A 26,273-nucleotide genomic window follows, 5' to 3' on the forward strand; every position below is an offset into this window, starting at 1 on the left:
GACTGAGGAGCCATAGCCAGTGGTCCAGATGCTTCTGTCCCCCAGGGTCACCCAGCTGCCTGGAAGCTTGTTATTTCACGGTCTCTGCCTGGGCTGGGACGGGGGCGGTGGCCAGGTGACGTGCTTGTCCTTGGCCGGCGCTGTGATGGATGCCCCTTGCGCGCGTGCTGAGCAGTTCCATTAGGCTTCTTCGCAACCACGGGGACACACATGAGCTCATTGACAGCGTCCCAGCTGCTGGGCGAGGTCACTGCTCATCTTACTGCAGCACTGGTGGTGGGTGGGGACTGCAACCAGAGCAGGGGAGGGAAGTGGCCCACTCAGGCCTGCTGGGTCCTCTTCTCTGCCTGATGTTGGGTGGGATTGAATGGTGGGATTTCAGGCGGAGGCGGGTCCTTTATTCAGGAGCTGGCAAGAAAAGGGTGTTTCCATGGTGGTGACAAGTTCACATTAAGTGAGTTCTGGCTGTGTGCGTGTCATGCCATAATACCTTCTCAGCCCAGAGAAGTCCAACCTGCCATCCCCTTTCACAGACGGGGTCCCAGGCTCAGGGAGCAGAAGCCGCGTGTCCACGGCCGTGGGGAAATGGGGGAGCGGATACCGAAGCCCAGGCAGTGGGGGCCTGTAGCCCAGCCCTGCCCACGGGGCTCTCCCACCATAACACTTCCCCTCTGGTCTCCCAAGTGGCCCGCCGTCCACCGCCTCCAGCACCCACGTCTGTTTCCTCCTCTTTGTCGCTTTGGCCGCTCCGCCTCCTGGGAGGGATGCTGCGCCATGGGATGCTCCTCCCTGAAGCGGGTCTTGGACAGATAGGGGAGTGGCGTCTGTGTGAAGGGGCGCAGGGCCACAGCAGCCAGGCTTCATTTCCTCCCTCGGGACCGGAGCCTTGAGTGGGCCCTGCCCACTCATGCCCTCATGTCTGGTTCTGCCCAGAATACGCACTGGCAGTTGTCTGGCGCCCAGGCTGGCTCTCCAGAATATGGGCTCGGAGCCCTTGGGCCTGCAGGTTTTGTGAGGGCCCACGTCTCTCCTGGCTGAGTCTGTCTGCTTGTTCCCCTCCTGCTCATGGCTCCCCAGGGGCTCCCTCTTCCTCTGTGGGTCTTTCTCAGTCTTTGTGTCTGTTTACCTGTCCCTGCCAGCCTGCATGCGTGCGTGCGTGCATGTGTGTCTCCGTCTGTCTGTCTCTCTGCCTTAGTCCGTCTCTTTCTCTGTCTGTGTCTGCTTGTCCCTCTGTCTTTGTTTCTTGCTGCGTGTGTGTGTGCGTGTGAACGCGTGCACGTGCATACGTGCGTCTGCTTGGGTATGTGTGTATGTCTGTGTCCGACTCTCCGTTTGTGTCTCTGTTCTCTTCCTGGACCCTGGGGGTGGGGCAGGGACGGGCCCAGTGTTGGGCCTGGCTGGACCCACTACTGTAATTGCTACAGGCTGTGAGGAGTGTTTGGAAAGTTTGAGCACATTTTGGGCAGAGGAAGAAGCTGGGGAGAGACGGCTCTGAAAGTGGTCAGATGTTTTTTGCGTCTGCTGTTTGGAATTCAGCTGGATGCATGAGAGAGGAATTCGATGGGATTTTTTTTTACAGCCCCCCCCACCCTACCCCTGGCTGTGTTCCTTTTTCATATAAAAATGTCCTATTTTATAATTCTTCCCTGCCGGGAGCCTCTGGAGGCCTGTGGCCTCAGAGGCTTCCTTTGGAATTCATCCAACTTTGTTTTAGGGGGCTTGAGAATCACCATAAAAATAACCATTTCTGAAAGTCCCTTTGTGTGTTGGGGCTCTCTTGGCTGAAAGGAACAGAAAACGCATGCCAGACTGACTGAAGTATGAGTCCTGGCTCAGGTAACTGAAATCCAAGGGTTGGTTGACTTCAGACACAGCTCGCACCAGGTGACACCATGTGATTGGATGCCCACGTCTGTCCGTCTCTTGGCTGGGCCACCTTCCACGTGGTCTTGGTGTGTTAACAAGAAGGCAGTGTGTTAACCGTGGGCCTTCATCTCCTCACGTTCAAGGCCACATTTCCAACCCAAAGCCGTTTCCCCCCTTGCCTTTGAGTGGGGCCCAGCCTGAGCTGGAAGCCGTCACGCGTCCGGGGGAGCAGACTGAGTGCCCGATGGGGCCCTGCCCCATACTGGAGCTGCGATGGGGGCCGGGTGGTGCCTCTCCGGCCCCAGGGCTTTGTCTGCCTCTGTGTCTTCAATTTTACATAATGAGTTTTTCCCTTCTAAGTCTATGTCGGCCCTCATTTTTACACCAACGGCATCAGATGGGGAAAATGGTGCCAACTGCTACCTGGCTGCTGTGTGGGGTATTGGTTTGTTGTTTTCCTCCTGCGGATTTGGGCTGAAATGAAGGTAGCAGCCATCAGGAGAACCATCTGGAGGCCCAGTGGCCGGGTCCCTTGGTCCCATTCCTCGAAAACTAAGCACCGGAGACAGTGCTCTTTGCCCTCCCTAGTGTGCGTTCACAACAGGAACTTTAACGATGTTAAAGCGAACAGTTCAGAACAGTTCAGTACATTCATAATATTGTGCAACCCGCACCTCTCCTAGTTCCAAAGCATTCTTCTTATCACCCCAAAAGGAAGCCCTGTACCCAATAGCAGTTACTCCCCATCTCCTCCCCCAGCCCCTGGCACCCACCAATCTACTTCCTGTCTCTGGATTTCTCTGTTCTGGACATTTCCTATAAATAGAATCCTACAGTACGTGGCCTTTTGTGTCTGGTTTCTGTCAGTCACCATCGTGTTTTTCAGTTTGATCTATGTAGCATGTGTCAGCGCTTTATTCCTTTATTATGGCTGACTCATATTCCAGTGTGTGTGGCCACCACATTTTATTTATTTATTCAGCCATTGATGGACCCACTGGTGCGTGTTTGGTGAGAATAAAAGCTAAGCCTGAACCTGAAGGAAGAGCCCATTGAAGAAGTTGGCTTTTACTGTAGCGTCAAGAATTGAAGGAAAAGTTTCCTAGCAGTTGCCAATTGCTTCATATAACGCTTTTGCGTTGCCCCTGCCAGCTTTGGGGATGGAAGCCTCTTTTTTGCTAAACTTGCTTTTGAGAATTATTCCTGGGATGGTCTCACATTCGGGGTATCCTGGCCCCCAAAGCCTTTCAATCCACAGCCCTTGATTTCGTTCTGTTTATCTCCCTTCTCGGTCCTGGTAGAAGGTCAGGCGTGGAGGGGAGACATTCCCTGCAGCAGATAATGCTCCTGGACTCCAGGAACCATGTTACCATCTACCTTTGGTCTCCGAGAACCCTGAGAAACGAATGCGGCTGCCAGGAGAGACCAGTCAAGTGTCCTGGGGGCCTGGAGGGAAGGGCCTGATGTCAGTGAGGGGCTGGAGGCGGTGGCATGGGAGGGTGGTCTGATTGCAGCTGACACAGATGGAGTGGGGCACTCCGGGCAGAGGGCACAGCTTACGCAAAGGCCTGGAGGTGCCAGAACTCATGAGTTGCTTGTGGTTTGGTGTGAGAAGGGGTCAGGTGTCCACTACTAGCACAGCCCTTTTGTGGGGGGCAGATACGGCCCCACACGTGCTGACACCACATGCACATTCCTTCGGAGTATTTTCCTAGGGAATTTTCTTCCATACAGTTTTGTCTGTAATTGCAGTGGATCCTGGACCCTGGAAGAGATCCCCTCTTGCTTTTCTGCCCTGCCCCGTGGTTCTGTGGGATGAATGAATATGTGGCTTGGTGCGTTTTTGCCGTGGGAGCCCCTGTAGCCTGGGTTCGTGCTCTGCCTGCCTCTGGAAAGTTCTGAGTCCCGGCCTCCACTCCTGGCCTGGCCTCTCCACTCCCACACCCCACAAGCCAGGGTTGCATCGCTTTGTGGCTGGTGACCTTGGGCTCATCATTGAACCTCGCTGGGCCTTAGTTTTCTCATCTGAAAATGGCGAAAATGATATTGCCACTTCCCAGGGTTTTTGTGACAATTGCATGAGTTAAGGCTTGTGAATTGCTGAGAGCAGGGGTTGGCAAACTTGGTATGCTCCAGACTTGGCCCTCAGCCTGTTTTTGTAAATAAAGTTTTATTGTCACACAGGCCCGCCCACTCATTTGTGTCTTGTCTGTGGCCACCTTCCCAATACAGTGGTGGGTGAGGAGATGGAAATTCAAAGTCTAAGTCTTTTTCCACCTGGCCCTTTACAGGGAAGTGTGCTGACTGCTGGCGTAGAGCATCGCCAGGCCTGTACCTTCAGGTTCTGTTTCCTCACCTCTAGCAGGGGCGCAGCAGGGACCTGTTGTGCTGAGCACTGGGGCAGGCGGAGCTATGAGTTGTGCCTCGTCTAAGCCCTGGGGCTCTCTGTGCAGAGTGGCCTCAGCAGTGGGTAGGGTCACGTTGGGGCGTTTGAGGGACTTGAGGCTTTTTCTGCATTTTCCCCGAGGGTCTGAGTATGTGGAGGGCCTGGGGGTCCTGACTCCAGTTCTTCCCATGTCTCAGATGGAAATGCTGAGGCCAGGAGGCAAACCCAGTGTCATCCCAGTGTGACACCCTTGGGCCCTGTGGGACTTGTAGGGGTCTGCGCGCGCGCGCGCGCGCCTGTGTGTGACAGAGACCCTGAGCATGGCTCAGCCTCTGCCGGTTCCGAGGTGGTGGGGCAGTTGGCAGCCCCCATGGCTGCAGTTGTCCCGGGGAATAATGTGTCTTCTGTCCTCTGGTGCAGCTGCCATGGGGGTGGGGAAGCAGCGGCCTAGAGCTCCTGCTGGGGCCTCCCCTGCCAGCAGCTGCTGGCTTGGCCTTGAGGATGGTACTGGGGGGTGGGGGGGCTGGGTTTTGGGAGTAGGACAGTCCCAGCCAGTGCTTACGCAGCGCTCTGCACAGTTAACTCATTCAAGCCTCACAAAAGGCTGGGAGGTGGGAATTGTCTCATTGCGCAGATGAGGAAACTGAGGCAGGGAGTGGTTGCGTGATCTCCTTGAGGTCACGGAGCTGGTTGGTGGTAGAGGGTGGGGATTTGAACCCAGGTCTGTGCAGGTGAGCGCTAGTAAACAGTAATGGGTGGAATGAAGGAGTCGCCGAAAAACCCAATGAAGAGTTCGTTTGTTTCACACATTTTCGAAAGCAGCTCTATTTCACAAAGAGTAAAGCTCAGTGAAGGAAAAACAGAAAAATACCGACCGGTAAATAAAACGTTCTCACTGCCGCTGAGAACTCTTTTTTACATCTCTGTGTCCTGCCTCGTAGGTGCCTCTGTTTGTATATAAGTGTGTGTTTTCTGCAGAACCAGGTTTGCCCATATGTGATATTCTGTAACTTGCTATTTTGGACCAGGCATCTGAGCACCAAATAAGTGTTCCTGGAGGGTCAGCTTCGGCCAGTCCTTGCGGGGACGGAGGTTGAGGGTCTTGGTGCCTGTTCTTGGGGAATTTGGCCCGGTGGGAGGACACAAATGGGCTGAGGGTGGAAGAGAGGAGCGTGTTCAGGGAAAGGGAAGAGGGAACTCTTCACGACTTGTAGGACAGGAAGGATCCGACCTGTGCAGACTGGGTCCCGGGCCGGGAGGTGGGACCCGTAAGCGCTGGGAAGTCACTGGGACGTGGGACTGTCATGGCAGATGTGCTGGGCCCGGAAGTCAGGGCTGGAAACTCGGGGTGTGTTGGGGGCATCAGCTGGGGGTGCCGGTGCTGACCCCACGGCCCGTTTTCTCTCCGCCGCAGGACCGCAGCCTGACGGGCAAGCTGGAGCCAGTGTCTCCCCCCAGCCCCCCGCACGCCGACCCTGAGCTGGAGCTGGTGCCTCCGCGGCTCTCCAAGGAGGAGCTGATCCAGAGCATGGACCGGGTCGACCGCGAGATCACCATGGTGGAGCAGCAGATCTCTAAGCTGAAGAAGAAGCAGGTGCGGGCGTGGGGCGGCTCTGAGCCGGTAACACTGGTCCCGATGGTGGGGGACGTGCGCCGAGCACTGTGCATGTGCCGGCTTGTTTTTGTGTCCTTTACGCTTATTGGGACAAGGGCGCTGTTTTTTGTGGTGCGGTGCCGTCCAGTAGAACTTCGCGCAGTGATGGAACTGGCCCGCAGCCCTGGGACTGCTGACCACTTGAAATGTGCCTCGTGCAGCCAAGGAACTGAACTTTTAGTTTCGTTTAATTAGAATTAAATGAAGCGTGCAATTGAATAGCCACATGGCTACTGTACTGTACAGCACTGGAATAGTGGGTGAGGTCAGGCTGTCTGGGTTCTGGTCTCATTTCTGTCGCTTCCCAGCCACGTGGGGTGGGCTGGTACTTCTCTGTGCCTCCCTTTCCTCTCTATAATGCGGAGGGAAATGTTGTCTGACTGGCCTGGGCTTTGGAATCTGAATGGGCTGGGCCGCCTGGCTCTGCCTCAGTTTCCTTGTCTGTGAAATGGGCACAGAAACAGGCTCACGTGGTAAAACTAAATGCTCATTGTGACTGTCAAAACCAAAGGAAAAGTTAATACACATATTTATAAGAATTTATAATTTCATTTTTAATACTGATAACAAGAATCGATAGTCTGCCTTTTCCCAGTTCGTTTCATATGTCCCTCACTGGCATCTTCAGATCTCTGCTCAGATGTCCCCGCCACAGACAGACCCCCTTCCCCGTGTTTTATAGGAGCCCTTACTCTAGCCGTCTTCTGTCCTGGGGCCCAGAAAATCCAGCTAAAGCCAGCTCGATGCGTTTTTGTAAATAAAGTTTTATTGGCACACAGCCACGTCCATTTGTATATGTATTGTCTGTGGCTGCTTTCCAGATACAGGGGCAGACTTGTGTGGTCACACCAGAGACCAAGTGTAAGCAGAACTGAAAATGTTTAGTATCTGGGCAGGGTCCTTGTATCCTGGTTCACTGCTCTGCTCTTAGCAGTGCCAGCACATAGTAGGTGCTCATGAAACACTGGTGTTGGAGTCTGTGTGGCACTGTCTTGACACTGGACAGTGTCTGGGTTGTACCTAGGAACCGGGTCACACCTGGTCCTCTCCAGGTGTGAGGGTGAGGGAGTGTGGACTCCATGTATGATCCAGGGCCATCCTGGCCACCGTGGGTGGTAGAGTGAAGTTGGATGAGAGAAGACCCACTGGAGGCAGTTCAGGGTCCTGTGGGCGCGTCTTCAAGGACGTATGGGGGTGGAGGGCTGTCACTGGCACGGAGGAGTGGCACTTGGGTACGGCCCAGGGGCGGGGCCGGTCAGTGAGGCTCAGCGTTACATTTTGACATTAAATTTAAAATTTGCCTTTTTTTTTTGAGCTAAAATTCACAAAACAAAATTTCTCATTTTAAACTAAATACTTCCGTGGCGTTGAGTACATTCCCAATATTGTACAACCTCTCCTATCTCGTTCCAAGACAGTTTCATGCCCCAAAGGACACCCCAGACCCATTGACAGTCACCACCCATCCCCCTCCCCACCACTTTCCTGCCTCTGGATTTGCATATTCTGGATGTCGTGTAAATGGAATCACACAGTATGTGACCTTTTGTGACTGGTTTCTTTCACTCAGCACCGAGTTCTCAAGGCTGAGCCTCAGTGCTTTGTTCCTCTGGCTGAGTCATTCCACTGTGTGGACGGACGTTTTCTTACCCGAGTCGTCCACTCACGGACGTTGGGTTATTGCAACCTTTGGCCATCGTGACTGCGTTGCGGTGAGCCTTTGCGTTCGCGGTTTTGTTTGAGCACCTTTCCGGCACAGGCAGACCTCGGAGATGCTGTGGCTTCCTTCCCGGCCTCTCACCAAAGCGAGCGTCGTAATAAAGCGAGTCACTCCAGTTTTTTGGATTCCCAGTGCATATGAGAGTCACGTTCACCGGTACTGTAATCTATGGAGTGTACAGTAGCATTATTTCTAGCAAAACAACCTTCGTACCTCAATTAAAAGATACTTTCTTGGCGAACACTGCTAGCCATCATCTGAGCCTTCAGCGACTCCTAATCTTTTTGGCGCCGCGAGACTCACTTGATACAGGGATGCCACAAAACCTTCCTTTTGTAAAAACGTAATGTCTGCGAAGTGCAGTAGAACGAGGTATGTCTGTGTTTCTAGGAGTGGAGTTGCCAGGTCCTGTGATAACTCTTGTTTCACTTTTCGAGAAACTGTCAAACTGCTCTCCGCAGCGGCCGCACCATTTTATACTCCCGTCAGCGGTACACAGGGTCCCAATTTCTCCACATCCTCACCCACCCTTGCCACTTTTTGTTTTTCTTCTTAATCACAGCTGTCTTGGGGGGCGTGCAGTGGTGTCCCGTTGTGGTTGTGTTTGCATTCGGTAGCCGGTTTTTACCCCGCTGCCCCGCTTCACTCTCCGCGTGACACCTCCTTTGGCCTTCAGAACGGCCTTGAGGTCGGCACTGTTACTCCCAGCTTTCTCTGAGGAAGACGTTGAGGGTCAGAGAGGTTGAGTGACTTACTTGCCTGAGGTCACAGAGCAGGTGAGTGACGGAGTCAGGGTTTGAGGCCAGGTCTGGCAGAGTTCTGTCTCCTCAACACGGACTCTGTGGTGTTTCTCTTTGGTGCCTCAGGAGGGGCCACCTTCCCTGATCAGAGAGAATCCCCGCCCACCCTTTGTAGCTGTGCACTTCTTCTATTTTTTGGCTTTGTTTGTTTTATGCTTTTTGCAGTGATTTTGATGTCAGATTCTGGCTGCTTTTCTGAAAGCCACCACCAGGCGTCGCTGTGGGGCGGAGGCAGCTCGGCTCCCCCCAGCCAGGCCTTTCTGTAGGAGCCAGGACTGGATTTTCTGGTTCCTTTTGCATTGCCCTCCTCTTGGCACCTTTCTGGGTTTATAATGGTTTGCTCCCCGGTCACGGGCAGGCTATGTGAGCATTAGCAGCAGAGAACAGGGTTCTAATCTCAAGATGCCCTGTCAGATCGCACACCTGCTTATTGGCGTCCCCTGTGACCTCGGGCCAGTGTCTTAAGCTCTCTGGTCATTACTTTCCCTTTTTGGTATAAAGCAGACAGCAGCATGAAGCGAAGTCCTTTATGATGTTTGGAGGAGGGGTGACCCCAAATGAAAACCACAGGGCAGATGACGATGGTGGCGAGGATGATGAAAAGCTGCTTGTCAGGCCTGACTGCTTTGCACACATCAGCTCATTTAATCCTCATACCAACTCTCTAGGGTAGAAACTTCAATTATCCCCATTTTCCTGATGAGGAAAGTGAGGCTCGTAGACGTGTAGCAACTTCCCAAGGTTACACAGCAAGGAAGTAGTAGGAAGAGGGTTCTAGTCTGGACGGTCTGGCTCCCCATTCTGTCCTGAGGATGGTGGCGTGTGTGATAAGAATGGATGATAACAGCTGGCTCTTAGCGAACCCCCAATCTGTGCTGTACGTGCACTAACTTATCCTTTTCTCACCGTAGTCCTATCGGGGAGGCACAGCGATAAGCCCCATTTACAGAAGAGGAAACTGAGGCACAGTGGGGTCAAGCTGCTTTCTTGTGCTCACCTAGTTGCTAAGTCCCCAAGGCAGGACTGAACCCAGCAAGGCCGGCTGCAGAGCCTGGAGGCTGGAGCTGGCCCTGTGCTGGGCTCTTCCCTGCGGGGGCAGCTGGGGCCTCTCCAGGGCTTGGAGCTCCCAAGGGTGATTCAGAGGAAATGGTTAGCAGCCTGACTTCCTGTGCACGGCCACCAGCCTGGGCTACACGGGGCCGCCCCTCCGCCGTGGGGGTGCTGCCTCTTCTTCCGCTTGCCGGCACCCTTACCACCACACTCTCCCCCTTCCTACAGCAACAGCTGGAGGAGGAGGCTGCTAAGCCTCCTGAGCCGGAGAAGCCAGTGTCGCCACCGCCCATCGAGTCGAAGCATCGCAGCCTCGTGCAGATCATCTATGACGAGAACCGGGTACGTGTGTCCTCCTCCCCACCTCCTGCTCGCCCTGTGCTGCCCACCAGGGCTGCCTCGAGGGCTCTGGCGCTCTCCCCAGGCGTCAGTGTTGCCTCCCACCCGTCACCCCCTTCCGCCCCATACACAGACCCGGGTTTGTGAATGGGAGGGGGGCGGGGTGGGCAGTGGAAACGCAGCCTGGTGTGGTTGCAGCCTGTTCTGCTCAGACGTGGCACTGATGTGAACTGTGGCCGGCCTGTGGGATGCAGTGTGAAGATGTAGGCATCAGGTCTTACGAGAGCGTCAGGGGCCGGCTGAGCAGCGGGGGCAATAGTCACTTTGGCACTCACGCAGAAGTTCCTGTAACACAGATGGTAATATTACTGTCATTAACAGTGACAGCAAACGTTAACTGACCAGCTCCTCCTTTTCATGCAGTGTGCCAAGTTCTTTACTTAGTGGTCCTAGTAGGGTAGGTACAATATGTTTCCATTTAACCCATGGAGAAACTGAGGCCCAGAGAGGTTAAGTGACTTGTCCAAAGTCACACAGTTAGGAAGTGGTGGACCTGGGATTTGAACCTATGGTCCATCAGACCCTGGAGTCTGATTTGTCAGTATTGGCCTCCACTGACAGTTAGCCCTGGAAAGGGCCTGTGAGTGTTTGAACACAGGGTCTGTAGCAGGCTGTGGGGTCTCCTGTGGATATGGAGGGCAGCTTCTGGGTGTCTAGAGGGAGTTCGGTCTTGGGGGAGGGACTCAGGGTACCCAGAGAAGAATGTCTTCAGGGAATGAACCTCAGGGGTCTGAGCTGTCCTGAAGTGGAACCTGGTGTCTGGTGAGGTGGTGAGTTGCCTGTCATCCCAGTCACACCACTGAGAGCTCAGCTTTGAGGATTTGCAGTTGACTCTTTTTAAAATGTGCCTCAGGGCCTGTGGATGTTGAGTCTTTTCCCTTTAATTTCAGATGAGGAAACAGGCCCAGAGAGAGACTGTTCCTTGTCTGAGGTCACATACTGAAGTGTGACAAATGGGGGGACTTTTCTCCCTGCTTGGCTCCCTTGGTCCCCCTCCTGCCCAAGGCTCCTGGCCACCCTTACCAGCTGTCTCTTCTGTGGGATGTGCTCCTGGCTGGTGGATCAGTGCTCAGAGTTTGACTGGGGCTGGGTACTCTTGGTCTTGGGGCCTGATGGCTGCTCTGGACCCTGGGACGATGTTGCTAGTGCCTGTGGCTATAGCTCCAGGCAGGGAACTGTTGGAGCAACAACTTTGGCTATACCTCTGCTTCTTGAAGCAGCAATAGATGCAGGATGAGACTGAGCCTACTGGGAGCTATATGCTGGGCCTTGTGGGGCTGGTTACCACCCCCACACACACACCCTGGTCCCCCACCCCAAATGACACATAGCAGTTATAACAATAGGTTGGCTAAGGGGCCACATTGCTTTAGCCAGATGTCTTAGGTTCAAATCTTATCTCTGCAACTTCCTCGCTTTGTGACCTTGGGCCAGCCACTTAAACTGCTCTGTGACTCATGTTCTTCACCTGCAAAATGATGATAATTACAGCACCGACCTTGTACGGTGGCGGCGTGGGGGTTAGATGAGTTCATTCTGTAGGGCCTCATGCCTGGCACCGAGCAAGTGCTGGTGTGCTGTTACTGTTCAGGTGTGCTGGGCGCGTCACACTCAAACCTGTTCATTCATTCATTCATTCATTCATTCACTCACTCAGCAGCCACGTAATCGAACGCCTGCTCTGTGCCTGCTGCTGTTCCAGACACTGGGGACACAGCAGTGACCTCGGCCCCAGCCCACTCACATTCTTTCTAGTGGGGAGACATAATCACATCCACAAGTCACCACCCGTGGGCATACTTTGATCTGAGGAGTTTTGCTCTCCTTGTTCCTGATCCCCCTTCGGTCGTTTTCTTTACCTTCACCTCACTCTGCTCAGCCTCACTGGCCTTTGTCCTTCCTGGAACACCCAGGTGTGCCCCTGCCTCAGGGCCTTTGCCGTGCCCTCTGCCCGCAGCTCCTTTTTTCCTCACTGGGCTCACTCTCTCACTCCTTTAGCTCTTTGCTCAAATGCCCCCGTTTCATGGAGGCCTATTTTGACCCTCTATTTAATCCTGCAAAACCTTCAACCCCTGTTTCTTCTCTTTCTGGCTTTAATTTTCCCCTTGCCCCCTTTTCCCACTGGGCGTGATTCATATTTTATTTGTTCTGTTTATTGTGGACAGAAGTTCTGTGAGGGCAGGGAGGGATCTTTGTCATTCTTCCCCCCGGCTGTGTCCCCAGCACCTAGAACAGTGCCCGGCACATAGTAGGTACTCAGTAAATGTTTGTTGAACAGATGAACGGATGGCGGAGGGGAGGGGACACTCCCCTGAGAAGCAGTCCTTGGTTTTGGGGTGTGGGGACGGGCCCCTGGCCCCAGTGGAGTCAGTGGGTCTCTGCCTGGCTGAGCCTCGGGCTGGAGGCTGGGTGGGCAGAGGCGCCCCAGCTGCCTTTGGCAGGGGCAGCCAGGACTTACCGCCTGCGGGGGATCAATAGGATTAAATTTTAATCCTCCTTCCTCCCCTGCTGGTTCCTCTGAGAGGCTGACTACAAGGGTCTGTCTCTAAATGCTGCACTGGCTGGAAAACGCAGCTTCCCTGCTGGGCAGGGCCCGCCTGGCTTTTCTGCACAGTGGACTCAGGCTCATTATCCATTCGGGGCACATGGAAGAGGCGCCAGCATGCAAGGGGGAGCCAGCTGAGCCAGGATTTTCCTGCCTCCCAGGAGCTGCCTGTGTGGATGGGGTCAGGCAGGTGCACACAGAATGGCTGAGCAGGGAGCCGAGGGACAGGGACGGACAGGCGGGCGGGGTGGAAAAGGCTTCTTGGAAGCAGTGGGTGGGCCACTGGCCCCAGGAGGGCATTTGAGTGGGGGTCACAGCACCGGGCAAGGCTCAGAGAGGGGATAGGGGTCTCGTTTGATCTTCAAAGGGAGTGTGCATGGGCGGGAGGTGGAGGCCTGGGAGGGCACTCACACTGAGTGTGGATAAAACCAGCACACACAGAACTAGTGACGATGGCTCGTGAGGGACAGTTTGCCTGCTGCTAACACTGGAGGAATTCAGGGCGCGGGCAGTCGAGGCAGACGTCCTGGAGGAGACAGGACTTGGACTCAGCTGCAAAAGTGGGCACTTTGGGCAACAGAAGGCTGTTGCCAGTGGCAAGAATGTGATTATTGATGCACATCCATGCACGTGTGTGTGCTGTGGGTGACTGCATGTGTGTGATACGTGCGTGAGTCAGCACGTGGGGGGCACACCTGAGGAGGTTGTGCATTGACACACCACACACTTGTGGGTACACCTGTTGGCTGTCTGACACGCGTAGAAGTATGTGAGTGGCTGTGTGCCCGTGTCTGTAGGTGGGCGTGAGTAGGGCATGTGTGTCTGTGTGTGCTTACATTTCATGCATATGCATGTATCCACTCAGGTGCACGTTTGCACTGTGCGTGCCCTGTGCACGTGCGTGTGAATGTAGTGTGTGTATGAGTTGCTTGTGTGGCACGTGTGTGTGTATGTTTGTGCTTTGATAGGTGTAGCCACAGTATTTGGTCTCAAGAGTCCATGGGGCTTGTATGTACCTCTCTGTGCAGGTGACTGAGGTCTTTGTACCCCAGGTATAGCTGCCAGGAGGCCGGGTCACATGGACCCTGGGTCCCCCGTAGGCAGAGTGCAGTCTGTTGAGCGAGACCCCAGCCCGACCTCCCGATGCTTGGTGAGAGCCCCTGCGGCTTGAGCTCCTGGGCCTGTCCTCTGGGAGCTGGCAGGGCAGCTTTGGCCAATAGCTTCCCCAAGGCCGGGCACTGGGGGTCCCGTGGACCCTGACTCGGAGTTGGGCCTTCATTCTCAAGGTTGTGAGAAGCTATCAGCTCCGGGTGAGAGGGTATTTCCGCTTGGGTCTGAATCTGTGGCCTGCACCTGTGTCCCCTGGCCAGGCTCCTTTCAGGGAGGTGTCTCCATTTGAAGAGTGACAACATGCAGAACATCCTTGCAGAAGTCCTGGGAGTTTGGTACCTGGGGTGAGCACGGCCATTTTGCAGGGGCGGGGGGTGGTCGCTGAGGCTCAGCTGGTGAAGGGACTTGCTGAGGGTCAGCTCAGAGCCCACCCCAGATGTGGGCCCCCGAGGGACAGACGTGGCTATCCAGCCCTGCCTGCCTGGGGAGGAGGGGCCCATAGGCGGGATATCTCCCCAGCTCCCCAGCCTCCCACCCCCACCACACACACAGCTGGACCCAGAAGCCCGGGGAGTGGGAACCAAGTGGGAGCAGAAGCAGGAGCGGGAGGTGAGGTGGAGGGAATGGCCCAGGGCGACGTGAGGGGGTGGGGGTGCCGGCTCAGGCTGCGGGGACCCAGCCTTTACCTGCCTCTTGAGCTGCACACTTTGTCAGCTGCATGGCTGAGCCTCAGCTTCCTGTGTGTACATGGGGCTAATGCTAGAAGCTTCTACATTGGGTTCTTGGAGGAATCCAAACCCACAGAGCACGTGAAGGTCCAGTACAGTTAGTTGATGTGAGCCGTGCCGTCGTTCACAGCAATCATGATAACAGCCAGCTCTCACGTAGCACCTACTGTGTGCCAGATCCTGATTTTAGAGTATTAACGAGTGTCAGCAACTTTGGTTTCCATAACGGCTGCGTGAGGGTGCTGTTGTTACCCCCGTTTTATAGACGAGGAAGTTGAGGCTCAGGGAGGTGAAGGAGCTTTCCTGAGGCCACATGGTTGGTAAGTGGATTTGAACCCAGGCCGGGTCATGAACCCTGCTCTTGGTTGCCACACTGCCCTGTGTTTGCAGTGGTCCAGGGTTGCAGCGAGCGTCCTTGGTACTGTTCTTCTGGGACAGTTGTAGGTGTGCCACCTTGTGGAAATTGAGTTGCTTCTTAAAAGGCTCCCAGTGGCTCGGGGCTTAGGGGCGGAGCCCAGGGGAAGGCCTGTTAGGGAGCAAAGGAACTCTCACACCAGGTATGTGCTGGGGCGTTCCCGGCGCTCCTCGAGGCTTCGGCAGGTCAGGAAGGATCCTCCCTGCTGTCTTCTCCAGGGGCTGCAGGAAGCCTCCTCCCAAGTGCCTGGTTCCTGAGACAGTGAGGATATTGTTGATGATGGAAGCCGCTATAGTTCATAGAACAAAGGCTTCTGGCGTCACCACCTTGGGCCCTGGGCCCAAGTCTAAGACCCAGGCCCAGCCGTAAGATGTGTCCGTGTTGAGTGACCCTGCTGCTCCAGCCCTGCCCTTCTTGTGCTTGGCAGTTTATCTAAATGGGCAGTTGCTGCTGATCCCCACAGAGCCTCACGAATGCACACAAACTTCTATTCATCCCTCAAAACCCAGCTTATGTATCCCTCTTGTTACCTTTCTGGAGAGAATGACTTGTGCCCTGCTTGGTGCCTCCCCTGCAAAGCCCAGGTACCTTTCTCTGCCTGAGCATACTGATTGCTACCACTGCCCGCTAGACTGGGTTTGTTGCAGGCAGGGCCCAGGTTGCGTTTATTCCTGTCTTGCCCTTGTGCTTAATTCAGAGTGAATGAATGTTCAGGAAGTGTTTGGAGAGCTACCCTGTCCCCTCCCCACCTCATTCCTAATCCTTCACTTGGCCTGGCTCTGGAATTCTCCCATCTTCATTGCTCCACGGCTGACCCTTTCTTGCTTCAAGGTGCGGCCAGGGCAAGGGTAGTCTACAGTGACTGTCAGGGTGGTATCCCCTGGCCCTTGTCTGTCTCCCTTCTTGGAGCCTGGCTATCAGAAGGACTTCTCCCATCATCTTTCTGTGCCTCAGTTTCATCATCTGTAAAATGGGGCTAGTCTTGTATCTGCTTCAGAGTGTGTTTCTGTGTGCTTTAAATATTGATATTGCATGCTGTGTGCTCAATGCTTGGCTCATGGTAGGTGCTCGGTGAAATGGCACTCATAATCATCATTTGCCGCCTGTTTTTCTGGCCCCCAGCCACACTCTGAGCCTGCTGGTCTCGGGGTTTCGGCTCTGCACGAAGGGGGCCGAAAGCATGGCTGTGTTCCTGGGTGGGCTGGGCCCAGGGCTCTAGGCAGAGCTAGCTCTAGGTGCCAGCTTGAGCCCACCTACATACATACATACTCCCTTTCTGTCGCTGGGGGCTGGGGGAAGGGGAGTGAGGCTGGCCCTTGGCACCCCTCCTCCCTGTGTTATACCAGGAGCCTGCCTGGCCCTCGAATTCTGTTGTCCACCGTGTTCCCCAGGACTCTGGGTCACCCCCCTTAGTGGATCTGGATTTGGGGATCACTGGGGAACGGTTTGATCTGATGATAACTTGCTGACCTGTCCTTTCGACCCACACCACATACTGAATGGTCTTGAGTTTGGCTGAGTCAGGAGCACCCAGCCTTTCCTGGGTCACCGGAGGGGCTTAGGTCTCCCATGTGCGTGCTGTGGGTACCCCGATATCTATCGCACACAGTGGCCCAGATCTGATAAAGACTCTGCTGACGCCCTTTGCACAGCTCTCTGTCCACCCTTTCCTCCAGCTGGCCTGGACACCCTCTGGGCCCCTCAGAGCAGGCCCTGGTGGTCCCAGGCGGGGCCGGTGGGGCCTGGCGGAGGCACAATGTCCGCCTTCATGGCCGGGGGCCCAGAGGTCCAGCCTGTTGAATTCTCCGCCACCGAGCCCTTTCTGCCACATGTTTCTGTTTTCCTAATAAGTCCCGGGTTGTGAGTGGGGAGGGAGGCGGGGAGGCCCCAGGGTAGCTCAGAAATAGTCACATGATTGTGAAATACAAGAATCCTAGAAAGGGTATCTCTGAGTGTGTCTATCTCGCCCTCCCTGCTCCTCTTCCACCCCCCTCGCTGGCGGCACCAGCTCTGAGGTAATCGTAGACACCCAGCCAGCTTCCAAGGCCCAGGAAGGCACCTCGGCTTGGCAGTGTGTGCTGGCTGGCAAGGAGCTGTGCCCGCACCACTGGGCCTGGGGTACCGGGCCTGGGGGATTGGGGGGACAGGCACCGGAGAACACGGTACGTTTGTTAGAATCAAAACTTGACTAGCTCGCTAGGAACGTTGCAGGGGTGTTTAGATCCCTGTGTGTTTGTTTCCAGTTTGGGGAGGGCTTGCAGGGGGCCCTGGCCTCCCCCCCACCCCCGGGCCGAGGATTGCGTGCCGGTTGGGCAGCTGCCTGCTCTTCCCGGAGGCCTCTGTTTATAATCTGTGTGTGCATGTGTGTGTGCGCGTGTGTAATTCCTCCTCTTCTCCACACCCTGCAGAAGAAGGCTGAAGCTGCACATCGGATTCTGGAAGGCCTGGGGCCCCAGGTGGAGCTGGTGAGCTGGGGACAGGGTGGGTGCTCTGGGAGGGGAGGGGGTGGCTGGAAAGGCGGGCGGCAGGTGGGCGTGGAGGGGAAGGAGGAAGTCCTCTATTGCCAAGCCTGCCCTGTCCTCGGAGGAGGCAGGAAATACACCCTCTGATAAGAGGGGCTGACAGATAGTGGGTAGCTGGGCCCGGCTGCATTGGGGGTGGGGTGGCAGAGCGATTCCTGCTACACTCTCCAGCCTAGCCTGTCAGGCTTCAGAAGGTTGACAGGTGGGAGTCCAACCCATGTGGTCCAGCGTAGTGTGGAAAGCCCATACCCTAGGCCAGGTGATCTGAGTTCAGCTCCTACGTCTGCCACTTAATAGCTGTGTGACCCTGAGCAGGTCTCTTACCCTCTCTGTGCCTCAGTTTCTCATCTGTCAAATGGAAATAACACGTATCCCATTGGGATATAGTGGTGATTAACTGTATTAATATTTATAAAGCACTAGATACAGGGCCTGATGGACAGGAAGTGCTGAGTGTTAGTTGTTGTTACTGTTACTGTTGCCAGTGTCATTTGACTGGTGGGCGGGAAGATGCCATGAGTTGGCGCAGAGCTGAGGGGCAGCATATAGGGACACTGCTAGCCCGCACACACACACAGGATGGCAGTGAGGTCCTCATACCCCGGACAGCTCTGGGGCGTGCGTGGGCACGCTCATGGGGCAGGAATAGCCTTATGCATTTGGAGCCTGATTTTAAACTCAGCTCAACCACGTGTCTGCTGAGTGGCCTTGGGAAAGAGACTCAGTTTTCTCGTCTGTGAAATGGGGAATCAGGGCTCTTTATGAGTCTTAAATGAAAATGATGCAAGTGAAGCCTCCCTTAGCACAGCCCGTGGCCCATAGTAAGCACTCAGCTGGCGTGAACTCGTGGGAGGGTGGAGTTGTTTGCCCCCAGAGCTTTCCCTGCAGTGACAGCTGCTCCTCAGCCTGGGGTCTGTCTGCTTGGGCCACTGAGGAACAGGGAGCATCTGGCCTTTCTTGTCCCCCAGAGGGAGAGCCAGGCAGGTGGTTGGGGGACGCTCTTATGTCCCAGGGGCAGAGCCCAGAGCCCCTCCTGGGACCAGTGACAGGCTCCCCGCCTGGGGCATGACCTCTGGGAGGTCTAGCAGCCTCTTTTTAAATTTATTTTTAATTTTTTTAGTAGCTTTATTGAGATATCATTCATGTCATACAATTCACCCGTTTAAAGTGTCTAATTCAGTGATTTTTAGCATATTCACAGATACGCGGCACCATCCCCGCAATCAGTTTCAGAACATTTCACCATCTCAAAGGAACCCTATACCCTTGAACATCTGTCACCTTCTAATCTCCTCGTCTCCCCGGCTCCCCACCTCTCACCACACCCTGCAGCCCGCCTGGCCCTAACCACCCACTAAGCTGCTGTCTTCTCTCTGGATTTGTCTATTCTGGACATTTCATATCAGTGGACTTACACACCATGTGGCCCTGGGTGACTGGCTTCTGTCACTCAGCGTCGTGTTTCTGAGGTTTCACCCACGGTATAGCGTGTGTCAGTCTTCGTTCCTTTATGGCTGAGTCATACTCCATTGTGTGTGTGGGTAGACCACGTTTTGTTTGTCCATTCATCCAGTGTGGACATTAGCTTGTTTTTGTCTTTGGTCGTTATAAATAAAGTGGCTACGAAAATTAACGTACAAGTTTCTTTGTGCACACGTTTTCATTTCTTGTGGGTGTGTACCTAGGGCCGGAGTTACTGGGTTATGGTAACTCTGTGCTTCACCTCTTGAAAATTGCCAGACCATTTTACAAAGTTGCCGCACCATTTTCTAGCCTCACAGTAGGCTGCTGCTTGCCTCAGTTTCCTCTTCTTGCCAGGGGGATGGTGGGACCAGAGGTGGTACTCAACCGTTGCCAGGCCCGGAGGCTCTCCCTCTCCCTTTTCTGACCTAATCAGTCTCGGGCTTCCTGAGTGGGATCGTCCGTCAGTGGAGGTCACTGTATCAGGGTCTGAGGATGCTGGTAAGGCCAGTGTCCCTGTGAGCCAGCAGGGTCTCCTGGGCTCAGAATCTGAGCCGTCTTTTGTGGGTGGAGGGGACTGAGGGGATCATCCCCTGCTTGGGGGGTCCCAGAGCAGAGGCTCCCTCAAGGCTGGTGGCACAGGAGGCGGAGGTCTAGACTGTCTGCTGGGCCATGTGGCTGTCACTGGAGTCCTCTCCAAGCCAATAGGCGCTTGGCTCGGTGGCCTTCAGTGGGAGTAGAGAGGAGCCTCACATGACAGGGCATTTACTGTGTGTCAGGCCTCGTGGACGTGTCACCGTTTCTTTCCTACAGGAGGCGCAGAGAGGGCAGTACTTTGTCCAGGGTCACACAGCAAGAGATGAGGCAGGGAGTTGTGCTGAGCCCATGGGGTATAGCTGACCAGTTCTGCACAGGTCTGCCCTGTGGTCCCTGAATGGCCTGAGTGGCCAGAGGTGTGTCCCGGTGGAGGCATTTCAGAGGTGCACCCTCTGCAGAGGCCTCCTCGTGCCACCCAGGAGTCAGAGCTCAGGCCACGGGGGCTCTGGTCAGAGGGCTGCCCCATTGGGAATCCAGTTCTTTGCCCGGCTCTCCCAGCTGCAGCCAGGGGGCTCAGCTGAGGGAGCGGCCACCTTGCCTCAGGGACAGTGATGGGCGCCCTCTGACCTGCCTGGGATGGACGCCCGGGCCTAGGACATGTGGCCTCGCCCCTCCATCCCAGCGCCCAGAGGACCAAGGCCTGGCCTGGAGGAGAGGACCGTGGGGGAGGGTGGGGGCAGCCGCGGCCCCTCCCCCCGCTGCTTTGAGTCACTGATTTCCTTCCTGTTCAGAGGTGTTATTTTAAGAACTTGGTGTCATCAGAGGGTTGAGGGCCAAGGCGTACACTTCATTCCTAGCAGCGTAGTCCACCTGGGGTTGCTGGCTCTGGCCGCACTGCGGGCTGGCGGAAGTCAGGCCCAAAGGGGACCCCCCGCCTCCTCGCCGAGACCCAGCTCTCCTTTCTTAGTCATAACAGCCGCTGATTTCTGCCCAGGGCTTAGCAGTCCTGCACGTCCTCGCCCTTTGTGCTCCCTTTCTGCCCTCTGTTTGGCTGCGCCCACATTTCCAGAGGAGGAAATAGAAGCCCTGAGAGGTCGAGAGACAGGCCAGGGCCAGCCAGTAGGGGCGCCCTGTCCTGGTTGTATTCCAGCCCTCTCAGCCTGGCTCCCCCAGGCTCTGTGGGAGGGATTTCTCTCTCTGGGTGTGTGTCCTCCTGCTGTAGCTGTGAGGGCCAAGGCCACCTCATGGCCACCATATTGGGACTCGCCTCCCAGGACAGAAGGAGATTTTGCCTGGCCTTGTGTAGCCCCCTGCAGGTGTCAGGGAAGGGGCGTTGGGGAGACGCCCTCGGGCCCTGCCCTGGGGAGAGGGCAGGTTGGGTCCTGTGGTCATGCTGGTTGTGGGTGGTCCCCATCATCTGGTATCATCAGGAGGCTTGTGGGTGTCAGGAGGTGTGTCCAGCTCCACCCCCAGGGACAAGTTCTAGGGCGGAGCTTATGTGCCCTCTTCCCTCATCCTGGGGCCCTGCCTGAGGCTTTAGGACTGCATGTCTCTGTCCTTCCCCTGTCCTACTTGACCCCTCACACGCTATACCTGGTTCTTCTACCTCAGTCATTCATGGCTGACCTGGAGGTTCCTGCTGCAGGTATGGGCTTGTGAGAGAGAGGGACAGCGGAAGGGGAGAGGGAGAGGGGAGCATGACATAGAGACAGACACACAGACGCATGGAGGTGGCTGCAGGCAGAGACAGGGCAAACCCCTCCCTCCAGGGCTGGAGTTGAGAGGCAGGATTCTAGTTCCAGCTCATCTCTTCAGCTATGCACAAATGCTTTCACCTCAGGGACTCAATTTTCCCATCTGTAAAATGGGGCTGATAATCGTATTCGTTGGCTATTGCTGTGTAACACACCAGCCCCAAATTGAGTGACTTGAGGGACTGAACTGCTGTTTCCCACGAGTGTAGGAGTCAGCTGGGCATTTCTGTTGATCTGGGCTCAGCTTGCTCATGTCCACGGTCAGCTGGGCATTGGCTGGTGGCTCTGGCTCAGCGCTGGCTGGCATGGTACCGCTGTGCTCCATGTCTCCTCCCCGCCTCCAGCAGACCAGGCTAGGCTTGTTCTCTTGACGGGGCGGGTGGACGAGAGAGGAAGCAGAAGTGCAGACACTTTTCCAAGCCTCTGGTCGTTGAGTTCATCCCTGTCCCACTGGCCAAAGCAAAGGCATCGGTGGGTACAGAGAGGCAGGAAAAGCTGGGGCCATGACTACAGTCACTGCACCCTGATGGCAGTGGTGACGCTGATGTGCGGGCGTTTGTGCCAGGCGCTGGGCTAAGGGCTGGCATGCACTGCCCCATCTGGGCTTCAGAACGTCCCTGTGGGTTTACAGGTGAAAGGCAGGGGCACAGATGGCTCAGTAATTCACCCAGAGACACAGAGCTGGAGAGCGGTGGAACCAGGATGTGAACCCAGGCCCTGCCCTCAGCCCCTGGCTGTGGTGCTGGCGTCCGGGAGGGGCATTCATAGCATCCAGACCCATGGCGGAGCCCACAGCACCTTGTTCTGTCACTGTGCTCACTGGTGCCGAATGTGTGCCTCGTTCATTCGTTTTCCAGTGCTGTCCCGGGCTTAGGTGTGAACGAGCCCTAATTATTGGCGGGCAGGTAGCTTTCCAGTGTGTTGCTGTTATGAACAAGGCTGTCCAGGCATCCCGGTGTTTGTCTCCTGGCGGGACACAGGCCCCAGCCGTTGTGGGCATCTGCAGGAGGGGCAGGGGCCGGAGGGCAGGCTCAGCTCCATTCTTGGACGGGTTTCTTCAGTGCTCTCCGCAGCATGTCATCCACATGCGTTGGCACCGGCCGTGTGCAGCCTCCCCGTCACCCCACATGCTCGTCTCCCGGTCAGTAGGGAGGATGTGGCCTCTCACAGTGGTGTGGACACTGCAAAGTCGGGCAGTTTTCCCTGTTGGAGACCATCGCTGATCTCAGCTCCCTTGTGACGTGTGTGCTGCTCCCCGGTGCTCGGGCCAGCACTGCCCACTGCCCTGCAGAGTAGCCACGACGGCTTTGGCAGGGGTGCAGGGTACCACAGATGTGCCCCGAGGGTAAAAGTCTGTTCCTGGTTGGGGCCCCATGTTCCGTTCCATGCCCACCAGCGGCTGGTTCACACCAGTGGGCAGCTCCCTGGTACCAGGGCCTTCGCCACTGCGGCAGAGGGGGCCCAGGGCTGGTCTTTGACTGCTTTCCTTTTTCTTCCTCTGCAGCCGTTGTACAACCAGCCGTCCGACACCAGGCAGTATCATGAGAACATCAAAATGTGAGTACTTTCAGTCAGCCGTGCAGACGCACAGGGGGTGAGGACAGCCCCTCAGGCCTCAGAGGCCCAGGTGCTGGGGGAGGGGCAGAAGGAGGCAGTTTGGGCAGGAGTTCTGGGCCAGGGAGGGCCTGGGATGGGGTCAGGGCAGGTGTGCGGTGAGGAAGGGCAGGGGGGCGGCCCCAGGAAGCTTTGGAAAACAGACCTCAGGTTGGGGAGGGCGAGCGAGGAAGCTGCTTGCACAGCCCTGAAGAGACGGAGCTGGAGGGTCGGGTCCTCATGCTGGGGAGCGGGAGGAAGCTGCCAGGCAGAGGAGAGCCGGCCAGGGGGCAGGTGGTGGCCCCAGGGCAAGCAGGGCCCATGGTTTGGGCCCTGATGGGAGCCTATTTGGGAGGGTCCTGCGGTCTGCACAAAGGCTGTGTCCTGTGGCACAGTCCAGGTGGACCAGCTGGGAGCGCTGTCTAATCCAGACCCAGAGGCTCTGAAGGTGGCCAGTCAGAGGTGTCCCAGTGGTGCGGCCCGTCCCAGATGGGCGCTGTGAGCGGAAAGACATCAGTTCAGTGCTACACGCGTGGGCCAAGCTGGCATAGTAGGGGCACCAGAACTGCACCGGGGGCTGGTGGCTTCTGTCTTCAGCCTGGGAGCAAGGCCTCAGAGGTGTGGCTGCTGGTGGGGCTGGCTTCCTCTTGGGATGCATTAATGGGAGCGTAGCCTTCTTGGCTGGGGCACGGATGTTACCTCATGCTGTTATCCCGGAACCCAAAAGGTGAAAGGGACTGCAGACCTTGGGCTTGAAACACGTGGCCGTGAGCACTCGGCTGTTAGGTTGGAGGCTGACTCTTTAGGATCACAGTCTTTGAACTATTCAAGGTTCATCATGGTGAGAGGGTGCAGGCTTTTCCATATGACTTCATAGGGCAGTGCTTAGCTGGTCCAGTGGGCAGTCCAGCGCCATCGGATTGTCTGAGTGTCCCTGGGGTGGAATTGCAGGGTGTACATGCCGTAGTGAGCGCCCAGCAGCCCTGCTGTGCTGGACGCGTGCACACCTCCCGATGGTTTCCACACACCTGCTGCTTCTGGACTAGTTGTCCGGGAGGTCCCTTCTGTTGTAGTTTCTGGATTCAAGTGACAGGTCCAGGCTCTGGTGACCAACTCAGCTGCCCCATGCAGCTCCCAGTGACTGATGGAACAACCTAGAAAATCAGTTGTTGCCAGCGAGGTCCTTGGGCCTTTTGTCTCAGAAGCACCTGCCAAGGTTGCTTCACCTGCATCAGCCCGTGGCTGGCAGGTGCGGGAGAGGTCCCTGCACCTGGGGCCCTGGTGCAGCGTGGGATTGCCGAGGCCACTGGGATCGGGGCTTCTGTTTGGTCTTGCAGGTGTGTTCACGGCCCAGGTACCAAATGCCTCTCGACTCAGCACAGTTTATTTTCCAGTCAGGCCACTTCAGTCTTTTCTAAGCTTCCTGGGACCTGCCTTGCCCTGGGGCCACTGCTGGGAGGGGGGACCTCCAGATAGAGGATGGCGGGGGTGTGTGTGTGTGTGTGTGTGTGTGTGCGCACGCATGCGCGCGCGCACGCTTTTAGGGCCTGTCACAGCTGGTTTAGGGGATCAGGGTGGGTGTTCTCTGAGCAGGGCTGCTGGGAGCATTCATTCATCATTCATTCATCGAACACACGTTTATTGAACAGCTACTATGTGCCAAGCCCTGTTCTGGGACCTAGGGATTTAGCTGTGAAGAAAACAAAGACCTATACCCTCCTCGAGTTTTGTCTAGCAGGAGACAGAAAATAAGTGAGTTAAGTAAACAAAAAAAATCAGTTAATAAAAAGACTATATAGTCCGTAGCTATCTTAAGCTCTTTATGCTTTGATATACCTAGTTGTAGTTTTCCTTTTGATATAATCTTTGATAATAATAGAATTCCACTGAAATTTTTACATAACTTTTACCCCTGAAAATGAGGAGTATTTTAAGCTGAATGATGTGGATGCTGGAAGCTTTCCGGTTATAAAAACAGCCATAGAAATCCAAACAAAAAAGATCCATACAAAGAATATTAGCACGTAAGAGACTGCTGCATCTCTGGTAAGTAGAATAAAACTACAAGCTTACTGAAATCAGTACCGGATTTCCACAGCCCACAGTCTGCGTCAGAGCATGGCTCTGGTCTGTGCAGTACATCTGGGCCCAGGAGGTAGCCACCTAGTGAAATTTGTTCTAGGTCTAAAGTCACAGGTGAACGTGTTTAAAGATTAAAGCAGAAATGAATAGTTTTAAGGTTTCTTACATAATAAGCAGTCAGTTTTATGTTAGAAAAATATACCTATAACTAAATTATTTGAACTTCACGTTTCCTTAGAATTTTACTTTTTTAAAAACGGTTTTCCACTAACTAAAAGCGTGATCACTTCTGTGTGTGAAACTTCAGTGTGGACGTCATTAGATCAGTGCAGTCACTCACTTTAAAAACTGCCGTGAACATGGTAAATGGGGTGACAGTAGAGAAAGTGAGGGGTGACTAGCCAGGCGGATCAGGGCAGGACCTGACAGTTGAGTGGACACATGGTGGCTGAGCGGCAGCCAGCTGTGTGCACCTCCTAGGCAGCTGGGACAGGCAGTGCAAAGGCCCTGGGGCTGGTGAGCTGGTGGGATCACAGAGAAGGCCAGCATGGCCTGGGGGGGTAGGTATGAAGGGGAGGAAGCTGCCTGCAAGGGTGAGGAGCTTGGGTTTCATTATCTGTGCACAGGGAAGCCAGCAACGGGGTTTCCTCTAGGAAGTGATATGACTGGATTTTCGCCTTTAAAAGCTCACTCTGGTGGCCACAGGGAGAAAGGACTGAGGATTGGAAGACCTTGGCAGAGGTCACTGCGGCCTTCCCAGCAAACACAGCAAGCAGTGGTAGCTAGCGTGGAGGCAGGTGGCCCCTGACCCAGTGGGAGCTGCGGGGGTGGGGTGTGGAGGGTCAGGGATGGCAGGGCCCATGGACGCCAAGGTCTGGGGCCTGGGCAGCTGTGGGGGTAGACAGTGAAGCCACTTTCTGAGATGGAAGCCGACGCTGCAGGGAAAGGTTGAGGGCCACAAGCCTTTTACTCCCAGTGCCTCGGTGTCCCGGTCTGTGAGATGGGAATGATACAGCGCTTGCCTGTATTATTATTGCCTGTATTCAGGAGTTACTGTCCCTGAGGTGCCGAGTCAGTGCCAGGCACACAGGCCTTCTGTTCTTACTCTGTCTGCAGAGACTCGGGAGTGCTTTACTCCTTCTTACTTCATTTGCTCAACGAATGTTTACTGAGCACCTGCTGTGTGCCGGGCACTGTTCTGGGCCCTGAGGAGACAGCAGTGGTGAGGCCTGACCTGGTGGTGTAGGCAGGTAATGAATAAATCGGACGTGAAATCGTGGCAGCCTGGTAAGGACAACAGGAGGCTCAGGCTGAGGTGATGCCGAGTGCCAGCAGGCTCCCCCTTGTCCCCTGGTCCCCCTCGCCTCCTCTCGGGACCCCTCCCTCCTGTTGCTGTAATTGCTGCCAGGTGGGAGGTGATCCCTTCCCCAAGGACCTTGCCCTGTCACTTTAATTTCTCTGTGTCTGCTTGCCGGGGACGCAGAGTTAAAGTTAATTTCACGCTTGACTTCCTGCTTCACCGGCAATTTCAGATGTGTTGAAGTCACCTGGACCCACTTTGACTGCTCTCCCTCTGCCACCTGCCTCCTTGGGAGGTGTGGGGTGGCCACCGCTTGCGGGAGGTGGGGGTACTTGCTGTGTGATCTTAGCC

The 26,273-nt window shown here is 55.4% G+C and overlaps 1 protein-coding gene across 25 annotated transcripts in view; it reads left to right on the forward strand.

The window, feature by feature from the left end:
- Positions 1-26,273, forward strand: part of NCOR2 (nuclear receptor corepressor 2) — a 185,108-nt gene that overhangs the window by 58,449 nt on the left and 100,386 nt on the right. For 24 of the 25 annotated variants that reach the window (XM_033098522.1, XM_033098519.1, XM_033098538.1 and 21 more), the window contains exons 5-8: positions 5,667-5,846; positions 9,705-9,818; positions 17,082-17,138; positions 22,452-22,504. In XM_033098522.1, the coding sequence (XP_032954413.1) occupies positions 5,667-5,846; positions 9,705-9,818; positions 17,082-17,138; positions 22,452-22,504 (404 nt within the window). The remainder of the gene's footprint in view (positions 1-5,666; positions 5,847-9,704; positions 9,819-17,081; positions 17,139-22,451; positions 22,505-26,273) is intronic. The other variant, XM_033098530.1, reaches the window with a different exon arrangement.

Source organism: Rhinolophus ferrumequinum, chromosome 25 (genome assembly GCF_004115265.2).
Source record: "Rhinolophus ferrumequinum isolate MPI-CBG mRhiFer1 chromosome 25, mRhiFer1_v1.p, whole genome shotgun sequence".
Taxonomy (NCBI): Eukaryota; Metazoa; Chordata; class Mammalia; order Chiroptera; family Rhinolophidae; genus Rhinolophus; species Rhinolophus ferrumequinum.